Source organism: Plectropomus leopardus, chromosome 5, assembly GCF_008729295.1.
Source record: "Plectropomus leopardus isolate mb chromosome 5, YSFRI_Pleo_2.0, whole genome shotgun sequence".
Classification (NCBI taxonomy): domain Eukaryota; kingdom Metazoa; phylum Chordata; class Actinopteri; order Perciformes; family Serranidae; genus Plectropomus; species Plectropomus leopardus.
Window position 1 is genome coordinate 27,301,257 of NC_056467.1, and position 19,662 is coordinate 27,320,918.

Here is a 19,662-nt window from a genome sequence, read left to right on the forward strand (position 1 = left end):
GAAATATGCTTTACATTGTAAAGAAATGATATGATAGATATGAAAATTAAGTGTTGTTGCAAGTCAATAGGCTAGATAATATGCTGCGAAGTACGTAATTGTCCAGGAATATGAAGCTAGTATTAACTTTTTACAGAGTATACTATACTGTCATGCAATTTAGACATACATTTTAACCTATTAATTCCCCCCAAAATCTTGATACTTTGAGAATCTGTTTTCACCTAATTTAAAAATGCAGGGTTGAATATACTTTACATTTATCCATCTCCAGTTTACTAGTTTACTCACTCCCCTGGGCTATATTATTCACACTTTCCGTGCAGGCTGATAAAAATGAATGACAGTATCAATAGTAGCCTTTAAAGGCGATATGATGCTGTTAAGGTGGACCGGAAATTTCCAATGAAGAGCTTTCCACGGCTCTGTTTTGTCTGGAAAGCCCTTCAGCTCAGCAGTGCAGGACTAAACCTGACAAAGGCACAAATGCACGTTGATCAAATGTGTTTCTCTCATATTACCATACAGACATGATTGAACAAACCGATCACAGACACGTCAACCTTAAGGTCTTCCTTAATATAGTAAAAATTGAGGTAGACGGATGAATTCAATAGTAATTTTATAGGGTGCTGATAACACCCACCAAAAATAATAAAGAAAAAGTCACAATATTATTAATGTTTCGCCTAGCTATCTTGGAATCTGGGATTCGTCATGATTTGCTGTGACACGCATGCGCACAGAGCCCTGTGAGCGATGGCGAAATTCCTGACTTTTCTGCGAGGAGCAGGGTTGGATGGGAAGTTATCTCGATAAAACTGGCAATTAGGTTGACATTGTCGATACTTGGCGTCATCAGTGTTGCTCGCAAGTCACTTCTTCGATCTGTCTTAGGCGCAGTCAACTCGAGCGAGCGTCGTTCATATTACAAGAGAGACACATCTTCATCTTGCTAACTGTAAGCTAGGTAGCATTAGGTAGCTAACACTAGCATGTCACATTTTGCCTTGTCTTGTGTTTATCTTTGTAGCTAGCAAGATCTCAGGTGTTTCAGAAAGTAGCTGGCGCTTGCTGACGTTAAACATTTCGGAGAAGAGCTGCATAGGAATCATCGCTGTGCATCGGCTTGTCAGTCCAGACTGCTGCTGCTGTGCCGACTGACTGAGTGAGTAACGCTAGCTGTGTTATAATAACCCATTTATGTTGATCACACTCTTTGGTGTAATAGCGTTGTATCTTAACTCGAAATAAGGTTATCGTCTGTGAATTAGCTGACTAAGATGTAATGTTGCAGTTAGATAACGAATGACATAACGCTAAGCACACACACCTGTAGCTAGAGTAAACAATTGCCCAGGCTGCAAGGTAGCTAACGTAGTTAATTTAGCTATGTCAAATGAGGAACGTTACCTCTGGACATTGACTTTAGTATTGCCATTGAGATATATTAAATGCAAATGAATTCATGTTTGAAGTTTGTAGAGATAGGTTTGCTAAGTGGCTAATGGTAAGGCTTGGGCAAATACACGCCCTAAATGAATAACCAGCTGTTAGACTGTGTGAATCTGTCTTGCATTGAATAAAACGCATATCTCGACGTGTTCCAGCTAACCCGCCACAATAGAGTATTAGATAAAACATTCATTGATTTTAGGTTATTATAAGCTGTTGACCAAAATTTGAAAACATTATGCAGATGAAGCATTGGTCTTTTTATAATTATCATGATTCTGTCAATGCCTTTGTATAATACTTGACAATGACTAATAATAGACTCAGTGTCCTATTAGCCTACTCTCTCTCTCTCTCTGTGTTTCCCCTTCTAAGCAAAAATGTAACTGAAAAACATCTGTTGTGCCCTCATTGACTGCTCTCCTAGCCACAGTCAAATATGATGTACAGTTGACAACAGATGTTACCACAATTTCGATAAAGAAGAAATGTTAATTGTACTACATCAAGAAAGGCTGTGCACTGACTTTAGTTTAATGCAACCACAACTGCAGTTTATCACCAGAGTCAGCTGGTGTTTTTCACTGTTTTTAATCGGAGGCTGTTGTGATATCTGTTATTTAACAGCAATATGCTTAACAACATATTTTCCTGCAGAAGGTATAGGAGTCAAGAGGGGAAAGTACTACTACGATGTGTTCATATTATGTGCCAACCCCCACAGGTAGTTCCAAGTATGTAATAACTGGAGTATCTGAAACATATTGAAATTACACTGTCACCCTAATCAAATGACATCATTTTTGGAAAATGAATAATTAACTCTGATCTTTTTTTATTTCCAGTGTGATATTAGGATGTCATTTGGGCAAGTGAAATGTGGGTGGTCAGGGGCATATCTAAAGAAAAGTGCCTGTAATCAGGGAGCCCCCTTTGCAACTTCTCCTTTCACTGACCCCGAGGTAGCTGTTTTGTGTGTTCTTGGCAGATAATTTTAAACTTGAACATTTATTTATTTAAGATGGTCTTGTGTTAAGATCAGTACGGCTAGTGATTGTAGTGATGGATTGGAGGCCTAATGACCACAGACGGAACCTGCCGTTATTTAATGCCTGCTTGTAATATTAGGCTAATCACATGTCGACCCCGTACTGTAATAGTTCTCTCAAACCCAGTTCATTGACCATCACACTGTAAACTGATTTTGTTGTTTAAGCTTAAGGAGGGGAGGGGCTAAAGCCAACAGATAAGCCAGATCACTGAGAAGTTAAGGAGCGCATGCGCAAGATTGTAATTAGGTTCAAGGACACATGTTACATTTCTCCCATGGTGTTCTGTTGTTTATTGGCTGAATTTTTCTTAGCTTTGTTTTTCATGTTTTTTTGTCCCCAAATGATCAGTGCTCATTGTGGCCCTTTTTGACTATTCTTTCTTTTCAGTGCAGTGTCTTAAATGGCACACTATCTTCGTTCCCGGTTGATTTGGTTGAATGGTTTGATTGTTTTGATTTTAGTAGACATTGCAGACTATATGCCTCCATGGTCAGCTTTTAGATTTTTGTGTTCGTTTGTTATGGGAAGGATGTGAGTACACATTGGGCAGCAGTGTTTGTCTTCACCTCTCACATTGTGACATGAAGGAAACATTAATTTTAATCCACTGATAGGGTAATTGGGGACATTCATTTTAAAAACTTTTTTTTTTCTTCTCTCCCACTTTCTTCTTTATACCAAGGCAGATATGCTTGTGTACTGATATAATATTTTTAAAAAAACCAAACAATGTATATGACTTTTAGAAAAGGTGTATGACTGTGTGTATGACTGAACAATAGCATATCAACCACTTTTTAAAATCATGCTGTGATTTAAAGTGCCAGGAGCAATATACAACAAAGACACCCACAACTATGGGAGTTTCCAGTGACTTTTAACCACATGGCATGTTAATATTGTATCAAGGAAATACATCTGACGAACCCTCTTTTTGGTTTATAATTTAGTTTGCGTGTAACAGTTGGTTTAACCTGACTGCTCATTGATGGTGTCAGAAACTATCCTTCAGAGTCAGCAACGTATTTTGAAATGTCTTTACTGGAAACAGGTGCATTTAGAGGTTATTTGCCTCATGCCCAATGCCTTAAGTGCTAGAGAAGGCAGTATTTTAAATCACAAAATATAGTTCTCAATATCATCATGAAATTGGTAAAAAAAAATTTCTAATGGATCATAGTATATTTATGTGTCCCAATGTACAGATGTATCCAATTAATATTTACACTGTAATATTGATTCAGTAATCATCACTATGTCATATTGTTTGTAATATAAAAGGAAAAATGAATGCAACATCTCTAGAAAATTGTGAAGGTATTTCATGGTGATCAGTTTGATCCTATCAGTTCATAATAATCAGTACGAATATCCACATCCATCCCTTGATCTGGCCATCCTTTCTTTCATCCATTCTTTATTTTTGTTTAATCTTAAAGTCAAAAACAATAAAAATCCCAGAATGTTACAGCTTTTTGCTATATAATACAAAATGCCTGCAGAAAAACAAAGAAATCATACTTTAATGGTATTCAGAGTAAACATAATTAATCATAATTTGAACATACATATAGCTGTAGACAATTACTCCATTAAATAGTAGTTACATCCCAATACAGATTTACTTGATGATGTGCTCAGACTTTGTACACTCAGAGAGAGAGAGAGAGAGAGAAGTCACATCCTGTGGACATTCTGGGTAAATGTTCTCAGCACAAGTCTGACTGCCTGGAAGACTCAAGACAATGACACCACAAAGCTTTATGATATACTATGTATAATTGCATTGATCGCAGTGTCTTTGTAACAGGAGTTCCTCTTCAGTGGTGTGAATGAGGGAGACATGGCAGACCACACCCCACCTCTGGAGTCCGGCCAGCTGCTCAGCACTGAACTCCCTATCATGGCCTCACCACCACCCCCAACCATGGTCAACGGGGAGGGCCCCCAGCAGGTACACTCAGACCCCTCTGCCTTCATGTCTCTCTGCTATTAGTCAAAACTGCTGCATCAAGTCTTTTATGCCCAAATTGACTTCTAGCATCTGCCTTGTAAATGGACTAGAAGGGAATTGTTATAAATGATGCCTCTGGCTCATTTTGGCCTTAAGTCTTAAGTTGTTGAACTGAAAATGAAGCCATAATAGCTTGTGCCAGCTTTTTGTGCTTGTCAGAAATATTATTACATTTTCATAATTAACACTGGACTGATTTGCAAAGCACAGGAATATTGATGCCTTAAAATGCACCACATCCAGGGAATTAATCAGTGAAATTGAGAAATTTTAGCAGGTGCACTTAAAGCACTTCAGCACTTACATATTAACACCAGAGGCAGTGACAAAGTGTATGGTTTGACCTGCACAGCAGGGAAACACTAATGTGGTTTTTGGCTTGATATGTAGTCCAGCGGAAGCTGGTGCCAGGGTTGTGTGTGTGTCAGGCTATTATAAATCCTGAAGTTGACTAAAGCTGTGCATATGGAGTTTTTTTATATAATGACTGAAGAAAAATGAGATATCACTGTGTGAATTGTTTTAATTTTGTATTGTTTAATTTATTTTATATTTTACCTTAACTTATATGTTGGTGGAATAATCAAGATAACAACATCTCAAACTCAGCTGTATGTTCAAGAAAAAAAGTTTACTCTATTGTGTTGTCATAAACTCAATCTGATATGGTGTAGTAACTGTTGAAACTGTGTACAAATTGAAAACAGCATACAGTATGTGCCTCTTTTGAAACCTGATGCATTTGGTGGCTTGTTTCAGATGCTAAAATAAAATATGTACATGTGGCCCTCACTCTGATAAGTATTGAAACAACAAACAGATTTACAGTCCTCAGTTAAGTTTCTCATGGAACATCTTTCATAGGCAACAGGTGCTTGTTGGTTATGAACCACTTCTCTCAGTTTTGATAGCAGCCTTCGCTGTATGGGTACAGGGTATGGGGTGATCGCCCCCATCATCTCTTTTCAGTATCAGAGTGAGATTGAGCGGCCCTGACAAGCCTGGGTGATTTCCCTGTCATTTTGATGGTCATCAGTTCGATTGGCTTAAGTTTCCGTGACTTCCTGGGGGACAGCGTGGAACCCACAGTGATATCTTTTCCGTCATTTCATCAGTCTTATGCAGTTTGTCTAGATAAGACTTGCTAATATTAGCACTGCCCTATAAACATGCCTTTCCAGCCATCTTGTCATTTTCCACAGTGGAAAATCCCTCGCCTGAATCAGGCTTTGTTCATGTAGAGATCAAATTTTACCGGTTGTGTCGGGCTGTGAGGTTGTTGTTCTCATGGAATTCAGTTACCTTACCACCTCCCACAAAGGTTACCTGATTACCTGTTCTCGTCCCCTGTCAGTGTTTACAGTGTTTCATGAGAGCTAGAGGAATAAAATGTGGCTGTTCGTTCCTGGCTTACATCATTACCACCCTGCTGCTCAGACCAATTTGAGACACTGCATGTTCATGATCGCTGAAATGTACTATGGGGAGGAATAACAAGTATCAGATAACACCGAGCACTTACTATTTTTTTTTTTCAAAGTACAGCATGATGACTTTGTTTTTGCACCAGAGGTGTTAGTGTATCCCACTCAGACATATGAATACCCAGATACATGATATGCAATTAGATACAGAGCCAATTCATTGCTGTTGAGTTAAGATTTGATATGATTTGAAATTTTTAATTTAACATTTATTAAGTTATATGAGATTTGAATAGCAGCAGCGAAAAACCATGATCAATGACAAAACAGCAAAAATCTGTAGCAAAGAATAATTTATATCGTGTTGAAGGGACCCATTGTAAAAAGAAATTATGCTTACTGCTACATCAACAATAGAAACAATGGACAGTGATGCACAAGGCCAGACCTTTTCAGGCAGCTCCCATTACATATGTATTTTTCACTGAAATCCTGCATGAACTGGATATTATGCACGGTGAATTCAGGGTCAGAGTCATACATCTGCAGCCAATATTTTCCACAATGCTATATGGACACATTTCCTTGCAAATATAATATCTTATTACTTTAGTTATTACCTTTGACTGTGAGGAGCTGAGTATGAGTGTGCAGTTTCTTATGCTAACACGGTTAGCTTGCCTCATACAGACTTGTCTGGTAGGTAAAATCGATACCACTGTGTACCAGTAGATTTTATAAGTATGTTTTGTTTTACTTTTTGTATGGTTCTATTATATATGCTTTGCTGTTTGCAGAATCCGAAGAATATTGAAACTTTTTTTCCAACAGTTAGGTGGTCTGTGTTATACTGTGATGTCTGTTAAATTTGATCTGCCTAGGACTTATTTAATTCTTTTTGCAGAAGTGCGATGGGTCATGCACAATTACACACAGGCTTTTTCTTTTTCTTTTCTCCTCATACATCTGGGTACCTCGTAGCAAGCTTGTTTTCGTAGAATGTAATTTTGATTGTATAAACCTTTTCAGTCATTGCAAAAACATACTGTTTTGTTAGTGTACTTGTAAATTGGCTCTAGATACAGTGCTTCTTTTTATTATGGGAGGTTTTGCAACCTCATGAAAGAACACATGACACATAAGGAGATTTTATGTGAGTGATTTCATGATGTCCAATGTCTGATCCTGACGGATCAAAAGACATCTATTTTGCATTATTAAATGTAGGGCCTTTTGAGGACTGTTGTTTGGCAGTTGCTGTGAAAAAGATGTAGCTTATGAGTGTTTTGTGTCTGAGGAGGTGTGTAAATATCATGACAGCTGCAGATTGAGGAGCAGGAACCACTGGAGGGGTCTAGGCCCTGACAGGGAGATGCAGGACTGCAGTGACAGTGAAGAGGATTCACAGCGATGGCTGACCCCTTCGTTTCTGACCTTAAGTTGGAGAAGCTACAAGGACACCTCATTGTTTGTTCTTTGTTTCTTTATCCCAGTATTGGCTTGGTATACGCTCTGTTGGACCAATTGTTCTGAGTCAGAGAGGAAGCTGTTGTCTTGGGGTCATTACCTGAGATGATTCCTTTTTAGAGATGACTTTGGCTACAGTATGATTCACTGCTTCCATCCATTTAAACCCCCCTCCCCTGCAAGATATTCCCGCTCTTGCAGTTTGGTTCATAGCTAAATTAGTAACAGATGAATCAGTCTCTTTCTGTCAATGTTTAAGCCCAGCTAATGGCTTATGTACTTAACTGTTGTCTGTGATGATGGTTATGTGTATTTTCTTCCATTTCATTCATTACCGTTTTTGATAAGACCTGCTATTTTATGTTTTTATGTGCTTATGTTTTGATATTCTTCTGGTTTTATGGTTTTTGAGGTCTGTTTGTAACCTGACAGACTGAAAATGATAAAAAACATCTCAGAAAAATGTTATACATTTTCTTAAGACTATCACTTCTTAGTATAACTTTAGTGTCAGAGGCCCTTTCCTACAAATCATTCAACCTTTCAGGATAAACATATACAAGATCTTTCAAGACAACATCAGAATTTTGAGGAATAGCTTTGAAAACACATGGAGGAGTAAGTTTTATGTTTTTGATGTAGTTTAAAATTCTTTTGTCCTAATGTTGTTCAAACATATTAATGTCGTTTTTAATTCGTCTATGATATGAGCTGAGATTAAAAAGGACAACAACATAATTTGCTTCAGTTGTGTGAGAGTACACTCAGCATGAAATAGTAACTGCACAAATTGAACAGGGAGCACATAGCCATGAGTGTGTGGTCTGCTTGTGGCTACGTGCCATGCGTGGGCTAATGTTACTGTGGGATAGTGAGACCTCACTCCCGACTCAGTCGTCTTTAGTGCTGGCCTTGTATGCTATAGCCAGACACAGGAGACAGGGCCTTGGACATGTGCCTCTCACAAGTTGCCAAAGGGTTAGAGATGTTGTGACACAAACGCAGCCCACTCTGTTTGTCTCCTGGTTAGCCACTGAATCATCTGTGAAGATGAGGGTGAGCCCACTATTTGTTGACTATTGTGAGGAGGTGGACTGAGCGTGACTCAGCAGTGTTTAGGGCACTTTCTTCTGAGACAGTTAAGCAAACCATGCCACCACTTCAGTAATATTCAGAACTGACCCTGAATGCTGAATATTTTAAATCAGTCTATAAAACTATTGATACGAGCTCCGCTCAATAACCATTTAAATACAAGTACTGCACTGATGAGATTAGCATTAAGCAAACTGTGGCACAATACATAAGATGTATACTTTTATGTTCAATACTGTCATACATGGTCCTTTTACATATAAGGGACCATGCAAGGACTAGAGATAAAAAATAGCTTTTAGTTATATCTGGTGCAATCCATGTATTTTGCGTTGTCTCTCATAAATAATCAATTAAATAAATTAAATTAGGTAAAAACATATTTTAAAAATCCTCCTAAAAACATAATAAACATAACGTTTTGTTAGCTTAAAGTGGTATATTAATTTCATCATATAAATATCAATAAAAACGTGCTTTAATGAAAAAAAATGTAAAATGTATTGTAAATTATATTTTACATTTTTACACTTTTTTGCACCATAATGACAGCATCCATTGATTTCATCATTTGCCAACATGCTCTGGCTAGATGGAGGGAGATAAATCTGAGAGAAAACATGTCAGTGGATGTGTAAAACATCACTTTTAATGTGTTGGAAATTCAGAAGGAGGACATAAGGCTTCATCATTAAAAATGGCCAAAGTGAAAAACTATCCTAACTTCTCCTGGACCAGCTTTTGACTGACCAAACAAGTGACCAAGTCGAAGGACTTCGGCCAGGATCTGGCCTAGAACCCGAGGACTGCTCTGAGTTTTAAGTACAATAGCTATAATGAGAGAATCCTCTGACAGGTCAGCACTTTGTAAAGCACTTCATAGTTCTGGGCTATGTGGTAGAGAAGCCAGATGGGGAGGAAAAAAAAGCAAAAGCACATTGACAACATGTCCTGGAGTTTGTAGAAATTGGTGTGAAATTTTTGTTGCGCATTAGCCAAAAGATAATGTGGTCCTATTTATTTAGCTACTGTAGTGGAGATCTCAGTATTAGGACGACCACAGCCTTTTTCCTATCTAACAGTAGCTCCACTGTGAAGCATTGTGGTGGCAGCATCAGATTGTTGGGTACTTTTTACTGTAGATGTGAAAAGGAATAAAGACCAGAGCCAAATACAGGCTAAGTCACAACTAAAATCCTCTCCTCAGGAGCATCCTTACGTACCAGGACAATTATCCTAACCACGCTCCCAGATCAATATTGGAGCGGCTTCATTCCTTGATTGATGATATAGTAAATCATATTTAAAATAAGTTGAATTAATTCTAAACAAATTTAGAAAGACGTTGAGGCATGACAAAGTCTAGGTATCCTGAACTAATTTAGACCTAGGTGCTTATAAATGCTTTCATGTCAGTGGTTGAACAGTTATTTAAAAAATAAAATAAAATTCTATTTTGTCTAAAATTTGAGTTAATTCTTTTTAGGTTTGTTATGATACTGGAATTCATAACTTTGCTACAGTAGGTTGAATAATGTCAATGTTTGATACAATTTCTGTTACTAAGATAAAAACTGACATTGAGGGCATATTATTAATTTTTTTTAATTAAAAGATAAATAATACACTGATTTAACATGACAACAACAACTTTTATTTTCTTGGTTAGTAGCAGAGAACATCTGAATGTCCTTAGTTAACATTAACAATAAGAGAGAGTGAGAGAGTATAACTGGTACGGGTGCATCGACACTGGAAAATGAGTATTGATAGGGTTGCACAGTTAATCGGAATATTATCAAAGTATGGCTAAATGCAGTATCCAAATCACAGCAGCTGCACTTTTTTGACAGAATTATAATGTGTCATTATAAATTAAGAATTGTGGTGCTACAGAGATGCTGCGGCCTACAAATCATATTCCAGATGTAAGGGAACATGCTTGTTTGGTACAGACCCCAACAAAAATGACATCATCATCTTTTATTTTTTTAAGGGAACATTTAAATTTGCTATATCTCTCAAAATAATCCCAATAGGATTTTTTGTTTTTTGCTTATCATGTGCAGCTGGGAGCTATAGAGGAAGTACGTCTCCTCAAAAGATTTTTTCTGAAGTAAAATGATTTAATTGCACATAGCAGAAGTTCAAGTCAGATTCCTGCAGTCAGGAAAGGGTTGCCCATTATCACCACAATGTACTTAAATTTACCTGAAGTTTATTTAGGCCGGAGCTTTTCATTCTTATATCATTCTGGATATTGTAATAAATAATAATTCATCATATGTCTATTACAGTTAAAAATACCATGGTCAAATGTAACTGTAAATGTCCTCCTATTTTTTTATATTCCTTTAGTCTCCTTCACATGGTAGGTGTACAGTTTACAAACTCAACAATGGTATCGGATCCGTATCGGGTATTGACCGATATGCAAAGCCCAGGTATCGGTATCAGTATAGGGACTGAAAAAGTCAGATTGGTGCATCCCTGTTTACAACAGCATGAACATCCTTGAAACAATGCTTTTTCCCTTGTCTGTTTCTTTGCTGTCAATGTTTCTAATTGATCCTGGAGGATGGAGGATCATGAAATTGGCTCAAATTTTTATCGTACATTTAAGCATATGCTGTCAGCAGAAGGGAGACTGCATTAATTCCTGGCTAGTTCCTCCAGTGGCAGGATTTTCCCTGTGTCATTCAGCTCCTGTTTCCTGTCCACCCAGCTGCTAGTTCACATCAATGCACAGTAAACAATTAAGAGGAACAAATAGTGAGAAACTCAAACTCTGAGTCACCAATGGCTGAGAAACGTCAGAGCTAACAGCCATGAACACACAGAGCAGGGCCATTCTCCTGGGTAATAAAACACAGCAGTGGCCTGTGTGACAGTGTGTCCTAATTGATCCACACTCTCTTTGCATAGGGTTCATATGTGGATGCAAATCTTTACAACAGTGGGAACAAGAGATAATGCTTGTACATAGTGTTCTATAAATTTTGGACAGTGCGCTTCATTTTTATTGTACCTCCTGTCTTAATGCATGATTTCTCCCATGCAGCGCTCTGAAATAAAGATCATCCCTGTTTTGAATGTGACCAGGAAACCATTTCACATCATAGTGCCTAGTCATCTGTGTAAAAAGTAACCTTTGCAGTATCCTAGCACTATTTCTGAGTCCATACACTTTGATATTAAGTCATCATACAGTTGGGTTGAATGTATCTAACAGCAGCATTGTAAATTCAGCATTTCTAAGTTTATTAAAGCTGAGCTTCAGGGCGATACAAGAGTTGGTTTGTGTTTGCATAAGGGTAACTATGACTGGCAGCAGCCGCAAGCAGTCGGAGTTATCAGAAGAGGAAACTATTCTTTTTTTGTATTTTGCAAAACAATCATTTTTTTGTACTAAATATGATATAGACAGTGCTACTTAAGAACTGAGAGAACGAGAGGTTTGGTTTCTGTTGTACAGCTGACATTGAGGTTACACTATGAGGCAATCCTTTGAAATCCAATTCAAAATAGTCAAGAGAATATTAGCAGTTTAACCATAAATCTATGAAAATGCCTCAGAATACCTATTCAAAGTCTAAGCTCCCAAAACACTAATCACATCACACAATACAGCACAGTATTATGCAGTTGTAACTTTGAAAGAAAAAAATCATAACCTCATTTTGGCCAAGACTTTATTCCAATTTTGGTCTGTTTCTGAAAATAGTTCAGTAACATCAGCCCCAATTTTTGCAGATAATATGAATGGCAGCAAGGATTGCACAAGTTAAAGGTTTACTCTGTTTTATTTAGTTGCTGAGGCTGCTGACATCTTCTGCCTTAGCATCTCAGGAGTTGATTTATTTTGCTGTGGGTTTTAGTCACTATCAATTTAGATAAAATTGTCTATAATTATCTTGGTTTTCCCTGTTTTCACTGCTAAAAATACAGAAAAGTGGCACATCTAAAAATTGCATGTTTGGTTTGTTGTCACTTGTGTTTTAGGTGTTAGCCCATGGGGGGCGCTGTCCTTATTTCACTGTGAATTAGTCCATTCTTTATTTGTAGTTAGAAAAAAAAACTTGGCACAATGACCACAACAAATCACTGCAAAATGTTAACCTCTTATTACTGTATGTTCTTTATTAGAGTGGTTAGTACTTTATGATCACTGATCACTGCTGCTATATTTATCAAATTTTTCAAATCCATCCCTTTTCATTTTACATTTTTCATTTTTATTTTGGAATAAAATGAAGCGTAGGATTTTTTATAATGACAGAAGCAGCATGACTCAGTGTAGGGTAGCTGTGTGTACCTTTTATTTCAGTCATTATGAACTCCATGAATGGAAGATGGAGGTCTTAACAGTTGAGATTTTGTTTTTTTTTTTTTTTTTTTGGTTTATGGTTAAGAGCCCTAAAAATGCATGTAAAGCCCAAGGTTGTTTTTCTGCACATAAGGTGGTGACTCATTTTATCTAGGCTAACTAGGTTTGGGGCATAATCAGTTCAGTTAAAAATCATGGATCCTTTGAAGAATTTTTCTTTGACATATTAACACGAACAATATTTTTATATATAGATGTCAAGAATTTTCTTTACCACGTTGAAATTATGTTGACATAATAATCACTTCCTTTGATTCCTGTTTTTTATTTGTAGGCAATATCAGAATGTTTCTGAAATGTACATGTGGTTGTTATTTTTATCTCACAGGCACAGTAGGGAAAATGTCAAGTCTTGTACATAATAACTTGTATAAGATAAAAGTAGTTACATTGCATTAACACACACTTTGAAAGTTATCAAATACAATGCAAACTCAACAATTTCCTCTCACTGATTTACAAAATGAGCTGCTGTTTAAATATATTGTGATTTTGAAAGACAATCAAACCATAATTTAATTTTAAGTTTTAGTTTGTTTCAGTCATTACAATGTTTGGATTCTTCCTAATTTTTAAGCATTTTAATTTTGTTTTTTACAACCAAAATTAACTGAAATACATATTTAACAGAAATCAAGCTGTGTTTACTATACTGTGCTACGCTTCATTTTATTTCATGTAAAATGTAGGATTTAATTTTGTGGAGGATGTGCCTTAGGTGTACCCCTTGTGCAGCAGTATCAGTGACGCAGAGAATCTTAACTTGGCACATGCTGATCAAGTGATCAGCACTGTCGCTTTAAGAAGTGATCCATTCAGAATGAATGAGGACAGATGTTACAGAAGCAGTGAATACTTGTGAGCTCTGTTTATTGTGTCGCCGTACAAATAGTGTCTCTGTTTTGACTGTCAGTGGGCTGCTTTGTGATCTTTGAAGACAGTGGAGGCTCGAGGGTGCAGTTGTCGCCAACGCTGGAGCTTTGCAATTGAACTCCCACCACCTCATCTCCTCTCACATCGATCGGAGTATTAAGAGAGGGTGTATGGCATGTCGCTCCGTGAATGGGAGAGAGAGCCAGAGAGAGTATTGGGGGGGGGTGGGGGGGAGAGAGAGGGACTGTAGCGTAGTCGTACATGTCAGCCTCAGAAGCTGCGTGGGTCGCTTAGCTCCCTCACGCCATTGTTGTTGTTGTGAAAAAAGGCAGAACAAAGGACTCCCCACGCTATGGAACCCTTATACCATTGCTGGCTTAGCTGTGTTATGATCACGCCCTGATGGAATGCTATTGAAATTAACCATATTAAGGAGCACAGCAGGCGTTAACTGAGCTGGCACACAGTCAGTGACAGAGGCAACAGGGGAACTGAATAGCAAACTGAGGCATCATCCTTCTCATATTTGGTCCTGTTTTCTCGCGTTCATCTGCCTCCTTTTCCAGAGAGTGGCCAATGCTGATAAGGTTTCAATCCCTTCTCTGAAGGTTTGGCGCGGACATCGCTGTGGCTTATTTGTTGAAGGGGTTGCTGTGGGGATACTGACAGTAGGGAGGTTGCACTGGAGCCAGAGGCAAGAGTGAACAAGCTTTCCTGCTGCAGAGAATGCCGCTATGGAGCAGATGAGGCTGAACCAGGCTAAGCAAACATGAGATTTACGGCACACTTTCTGTGAACGCTCCAGCGCGAGAGACTAAGCCCCATCTGCCTGCATTGCTCCTGCTGCACTCCTTACCTCTCGTCATCTTCTCTCTGGATTTTGCTCAGGAGTTGATGGAAGTGGAAGGTGTAAAGGATCAGTCTAGCCAGATGTGTTAGCATTGCAGGCCATGTGATTTCTCATGAGGGTTGGGTGAAGTGGTGGAGGGTCAGATAGACCCTGGAGCATCTTTTTCTTTTTCTCTGTGACAGCGTGAATAGCGACGACTGAATGAGAAAAAGCAATGCGGGCTACAGTAAGTATCAGTCAGATCTTTTGCAAGCAAAATTTACTTCTGTTTGATTTTTCTGAACATGCAGTGAATGTCTCAGTATTGATTTCACTGTAACTTCCAATCTTTAGATTAAATTGGAAAAGGGAGACATGATCCAAGGAGGGGTGTTTGTTTCTCACAGAGCGGCGTGGACAACAAACATGCACATACACCCGACTGTGAAGTGCCTAGACTTTGATTCAATTAGATCTTCATTGCCCCACATCCCCCTCCTCCACCACCATCTACACTTGCTGCTGACGCTGCCTGTGTGGGTGTGTATCAACATATGAGCTTCTGTGTGTGGCAGTCAAAGGGCTCTTTCCTCTCCTTGCTGAGCACATGAATGGGAGCAGTGTCAGAGATGGAGGTGCTGATGATTTCTGTGCTTGAAGAGAACCATAGCCAAAGCCCTTTGCCAGGGGAGTGTAGATTCTATGACAGCGACTTCCACAAGAGTGAGGTAACTACCGCCCACACACAGTGCCGGGCAACAAAAACCTGATTATGTGTGTTCTTTTGGAGTTTAAAAGAAAGAGCGAAAAGAATTTGAGATTTGAGAAGTTTCGGGGTATCTTGATTTTATTAACATAATCTTACCTGTTGTTTAAGTGAGTGGAAAAAGGATAGTCTGTCATCACTTCTGCTAATTTTAGTTTTAATTGGCTGTTGTCAAGAGAAGGTGATGTTGCCAGAAAGATGGAATGATTGAAAAAGTTTGTTCCTTTTGTACAAAATGAACCTTTTTCATGAGGCTTTTTCTTGTTCAATTTTTATGTTCTAGTCTTTTATAATGACAGAAGCAGCATGACTCAGTGTAGGGTAGCTGTGTGTAGCTTTTATTTCAGTCATTATGAACTCCATGAATGGAAGATGGAGGTCTTAACAGTTGAGAGTTTGTTTTTTTTTTTTGGTTTATGGTTAAAAGCCCTAAAAATGCATGTAAAGCCCAAGGTTGTTTTTCTGCACATAAGGTGGTGACTCATTTTATCTAGGCTAACTAGGTTTGGGGCATAATCAGTTCAGTTAAAAATCATGGATCCTTTGAAGAATTTTTCTTTGACATATTAACACGAACAATATTTTTATATATAGATGTCAAGAATTTTCTTTACCACGTTGAAATTATGTTGACATAATAATCACTTCCTTTGATTCCTGTTTTTTATTTGTAGGCAATATCAGAATGTTTCTGAAATGTACATTTGGTTGTTATTTTTATCTCACAGGCACAGTAGGGAAAATGTCAAGTCTTGTACATAATAACTTGTATAAGATAAAAGTAGTTACATTGAATTAACACATACTTTGAAAGTTATCAAACACAATGCAAACCCTACCATTTCCTCTCACTGATTTACAAAATGAGCTGCTGTTTAAATATATTGTGATTTTGAAAGACAATCAAACCATAATTTAATTTTAAGTTTTAGTTTGTTTCAGTCATTACAATGTTTGGATTCTTCCTAATTTTTAAGCATTTTAATTTTGTTTTTTACAACCAAAATTCACTGAAATACATATTTAACAGAAATCAAGCTATGTTTACTATACTGTACTGCCTTTTCGAAACAATCCCAGGTTCTGTTGATGATATCGCTGGAAATTGACAGTGAAAATTGATGTCGAACATGAGCTTGTGTGTTACATTCAACAAGCCCTTTTCACACAAAAAGAGTACATTATTGATGAATTCAGTTGTTTAGCTGTGGCAGTGGTTACTGGTGTTAACATGTAAGTCTCCCATATTAAGTATAAAGTATATATACTAAGTATATATATATATATATATATATATATGTATATATATCTGTGCTGTTAGTAATTGTTTATCCCCCCAGCTAAATTGGAGACCACAGTGAACACTGCAGAAAAGGCTGCCTCCTGTTGACTTTATAGCCAGTGCCTGTTTTTATGGATTTTTGTCCTGAAAACTAGTGGTATGATTTAAACTTTAAAGGTATCTGTGTAAAGGTTTTTGTCAACTGTGCATATTTTAAGCAGACTAGCAGGCTTATCCCAAAACAGACAGCTTTGTCTGTTTGCATTCTTGCTGATGCTTGCTTGTACCTGCCTCTGCCAGTGTCACCTACATATTACACTTTACAGAAATGCTCTCCGTTGAAAGATAATATTTTCAGGTTGCCCTATCATTAGTTTAACAACAAATGCAGTTGGTTTTTAGACTGTTGTGTGCTTGTCAGTAGTGCTGCACAAGTAATCAAAATACTAATGAAATCGCAGTATATACAATATCTAAATTGCAGGAGCTGCAGTGCTTTGATAAAAATAAAATGTGTCACTACATACAAATTTAAATTAAGCATTGTGGTGCTACAGAGATGTCTGGCCTCCAAATCATATTTCCGACGAACATGCTTTTTTAATACAGACACCAGCAAAAATTACTATTATCATTTTAAATGTTTTTTTTTAGTGAAAATGAAATGCAAAAATTACCATTCCCACTAAAAATGCTACTCATATTGCAATCGCAATGGTTATCAAAATAATTGCAGTATGATTTTTGCATACATCATGCTGCCCTACTGAAAAAATGGACTGGGGTTTCAGTTTACACATGTCGACATGTGAAGTTACCATGTACAAAAATGGCTTCCGTTTTAATCAACTTGTCACTGTAGAGCAAATGTGAAAGCTAACTTGGATAGTATATTCAAATGTTGTGTTGTTTCTCCACAGGTAATCCTGGTGCAGGTAAACCCAGGTGAGGCCTTCACTATTAGACGAGAGGATGGTCAGTTTCAGTGTATCACAGGTAAGAAAGCTGTTTTGTAATAAGTTGATCACAAATAATAATTGTAATATTTATATTAATATATTTGAGTACACTCATTCATTAAACTCTTTGTGAAAGTAAAAAATAAATTGTATTTGTAAACTTCTATATCCCTTGTGGTAAAAAGTGTTTATAACCTTGATAAAAAAAAGTTTATAAAAGTACATCTTTGTCAATTTTTAGAGCACATCCTTTCCAGAAAATTTATATATGGTAGTAACATATGTTTTTATACTGTTAAACTGTAAACACATGGCTTAGACATGACATTCCCAAAAACAACAAGATGAGTACAATGAGCCCATGTGCATGGGCTAATTTCATTTGACAGTATCATTAGTAGTAGTAGCTTTTATTGGTGAAATGCTACAAGAGGTACAGTGTTTTCAGCGAGCAGAGCACTACGACTCTAGCAGAGAGTGCTCCAGTAAGAGCAGACAATATTGAGAATGAGTTTCAGGGCATTGTGAACATAAGGCAGACAAATGCGTTCTTGCTACACTCCACATTTGGCTGCCGAAATTCCTGAAAATGTATGGATAATTTACAATGCTTAGGGCTTCTCTTGCAGTATGTTTTAAATTAATTAATTTATCAGTTAAAGAAAATAAGTAGGTTTGGGTGATACAGTTCAAGGGAATATCTCAATGTTATTAAGAACATCCTAATATTAAGGTATGCCTGGACAGTATGCAAATGAGCAAATATGCAAAATCCCATGAAAATCAACCTGATGTTCAGTGCAATAAATTGTTCTTCATTTATGCATGACCTCAGTAAACTCTAAACAAGTTCCCCTCTAAATTAAATATTTGCTTGCTCTTAAGACGCATACAAAGGAGGGGCAGTTTAAAATGTTTGTGCTTGAATGTATAGAAAATTTAGACAAATCAAGGAGACTTTGTAAAACCCAATTTTAACACCCTAAAATTGTCATCTAATCATGAGATTGCCTCTTGCAGACTCTTGCAGCTAACAGCAAATTTCATGTAGGTGCCTAGGTTTGATCATCTTAACAGGTGTAAGATTGTAATAGGTGTAAGAATAATCTGATTAACAACTAGATTTTTGCTCAACCTCTATATTTCTAGTAATCACCCTCAATCGGATTCAGTCAGCTTTTTCTTCAGTGAGCGTGCGCAGTGAAAAGGGAAGGGGATTGGCCATGATGCATTGACGTATTTTTACCAGAATGACAACAGCATGACAGTCATGTCTGTCTCACAGCTCTCAGGCTGCTCAATGACATAATTGCATTTTATGGTTCCAGCCAAATTAGAGAATAGTACAGCTTGAAGGAATCTGTTATGGAAGCACATCAATATGTTCAATGAAATATGATGTTTTTTTAAGAGACACTGAGTTGATTAAGCTTGATCACATTGATTTGTATTTCAATTTATTAATATTCATAGTAACTTCCTATCATGATAAATTATTAGCAATGCATGTAGAGGATTGAATACAGGCAAAATACTTCCTGACCCTAAAAAATGTACAATCATTTTTATTCTTCAGTTCAGTAACTGTGATGATGTACACATGAATGCATTCCCTTTGATTTTTATCAAAATTTCTATTTTAACACTTCCTGTACAGAATGTCACCTCTGCATTGTAAAAAATGGATTATCACACCAGGATTATCACACTCAAATGCCCCAAAAGAAAAAAAGAATCCTCCTCATTGGCTGTACCACCCAAATGTCATTTGGCACGCTGCTCCTCTCGATTAATTTGACAGATGATAAAATGAACTAAACACTGATATACTATTGTGATGTAAAATAAGCATATGGTATGATTACAGTGTGTTGGTAGAGGAGTTAGGGCAGAAAGGCGGTGTTTGAGAAAGATGTGTTACACATTCTTATTTGTCCTGGTGGCAGTCATTTCCTTTTCCTCAATTGTTGGTGATTGGGCTGGCTTTGTGACAGCAACAATGAAATCTGGCTCTAACACGTCGCTGACATTGTTAACAGAAGACAGCTGGAGTAGTAGG

The 19,662-nt window shown here is 37.4% G+C and overlaps 1 protein-coding gene across 1 annotated transcript in view; it reads left to right on the forward strand.

Moving 5' to 3' along the window:
• The first annotated feature begins 762 nt into the window (after nt 1–762).
• fndc3a (fibronectin type III domain containing 3A) overlaps nt 763–19,662 on the forward strand; it is a 50,913-nt gene continuing 32,013 nt past the window's right edge. Inside the window, exons 1-3 of the mRNA XM_042486327.1 lie at nt 763–1,168; nt 4,318–4,461; nt 17,565–17,640. Coding sequence (XP_042342261.1) covers nt 4,351–4,461; nt 17,565–17,640 — 187 coding nt within the window. The 5' untranslated portion in view covers nt 763–1,168; nt 4,318–4,350. The remainder of the gene's footprint in view (nt 1,169–4,317; nt 4,462–17,564; nt 17,641–19,662) is intronic.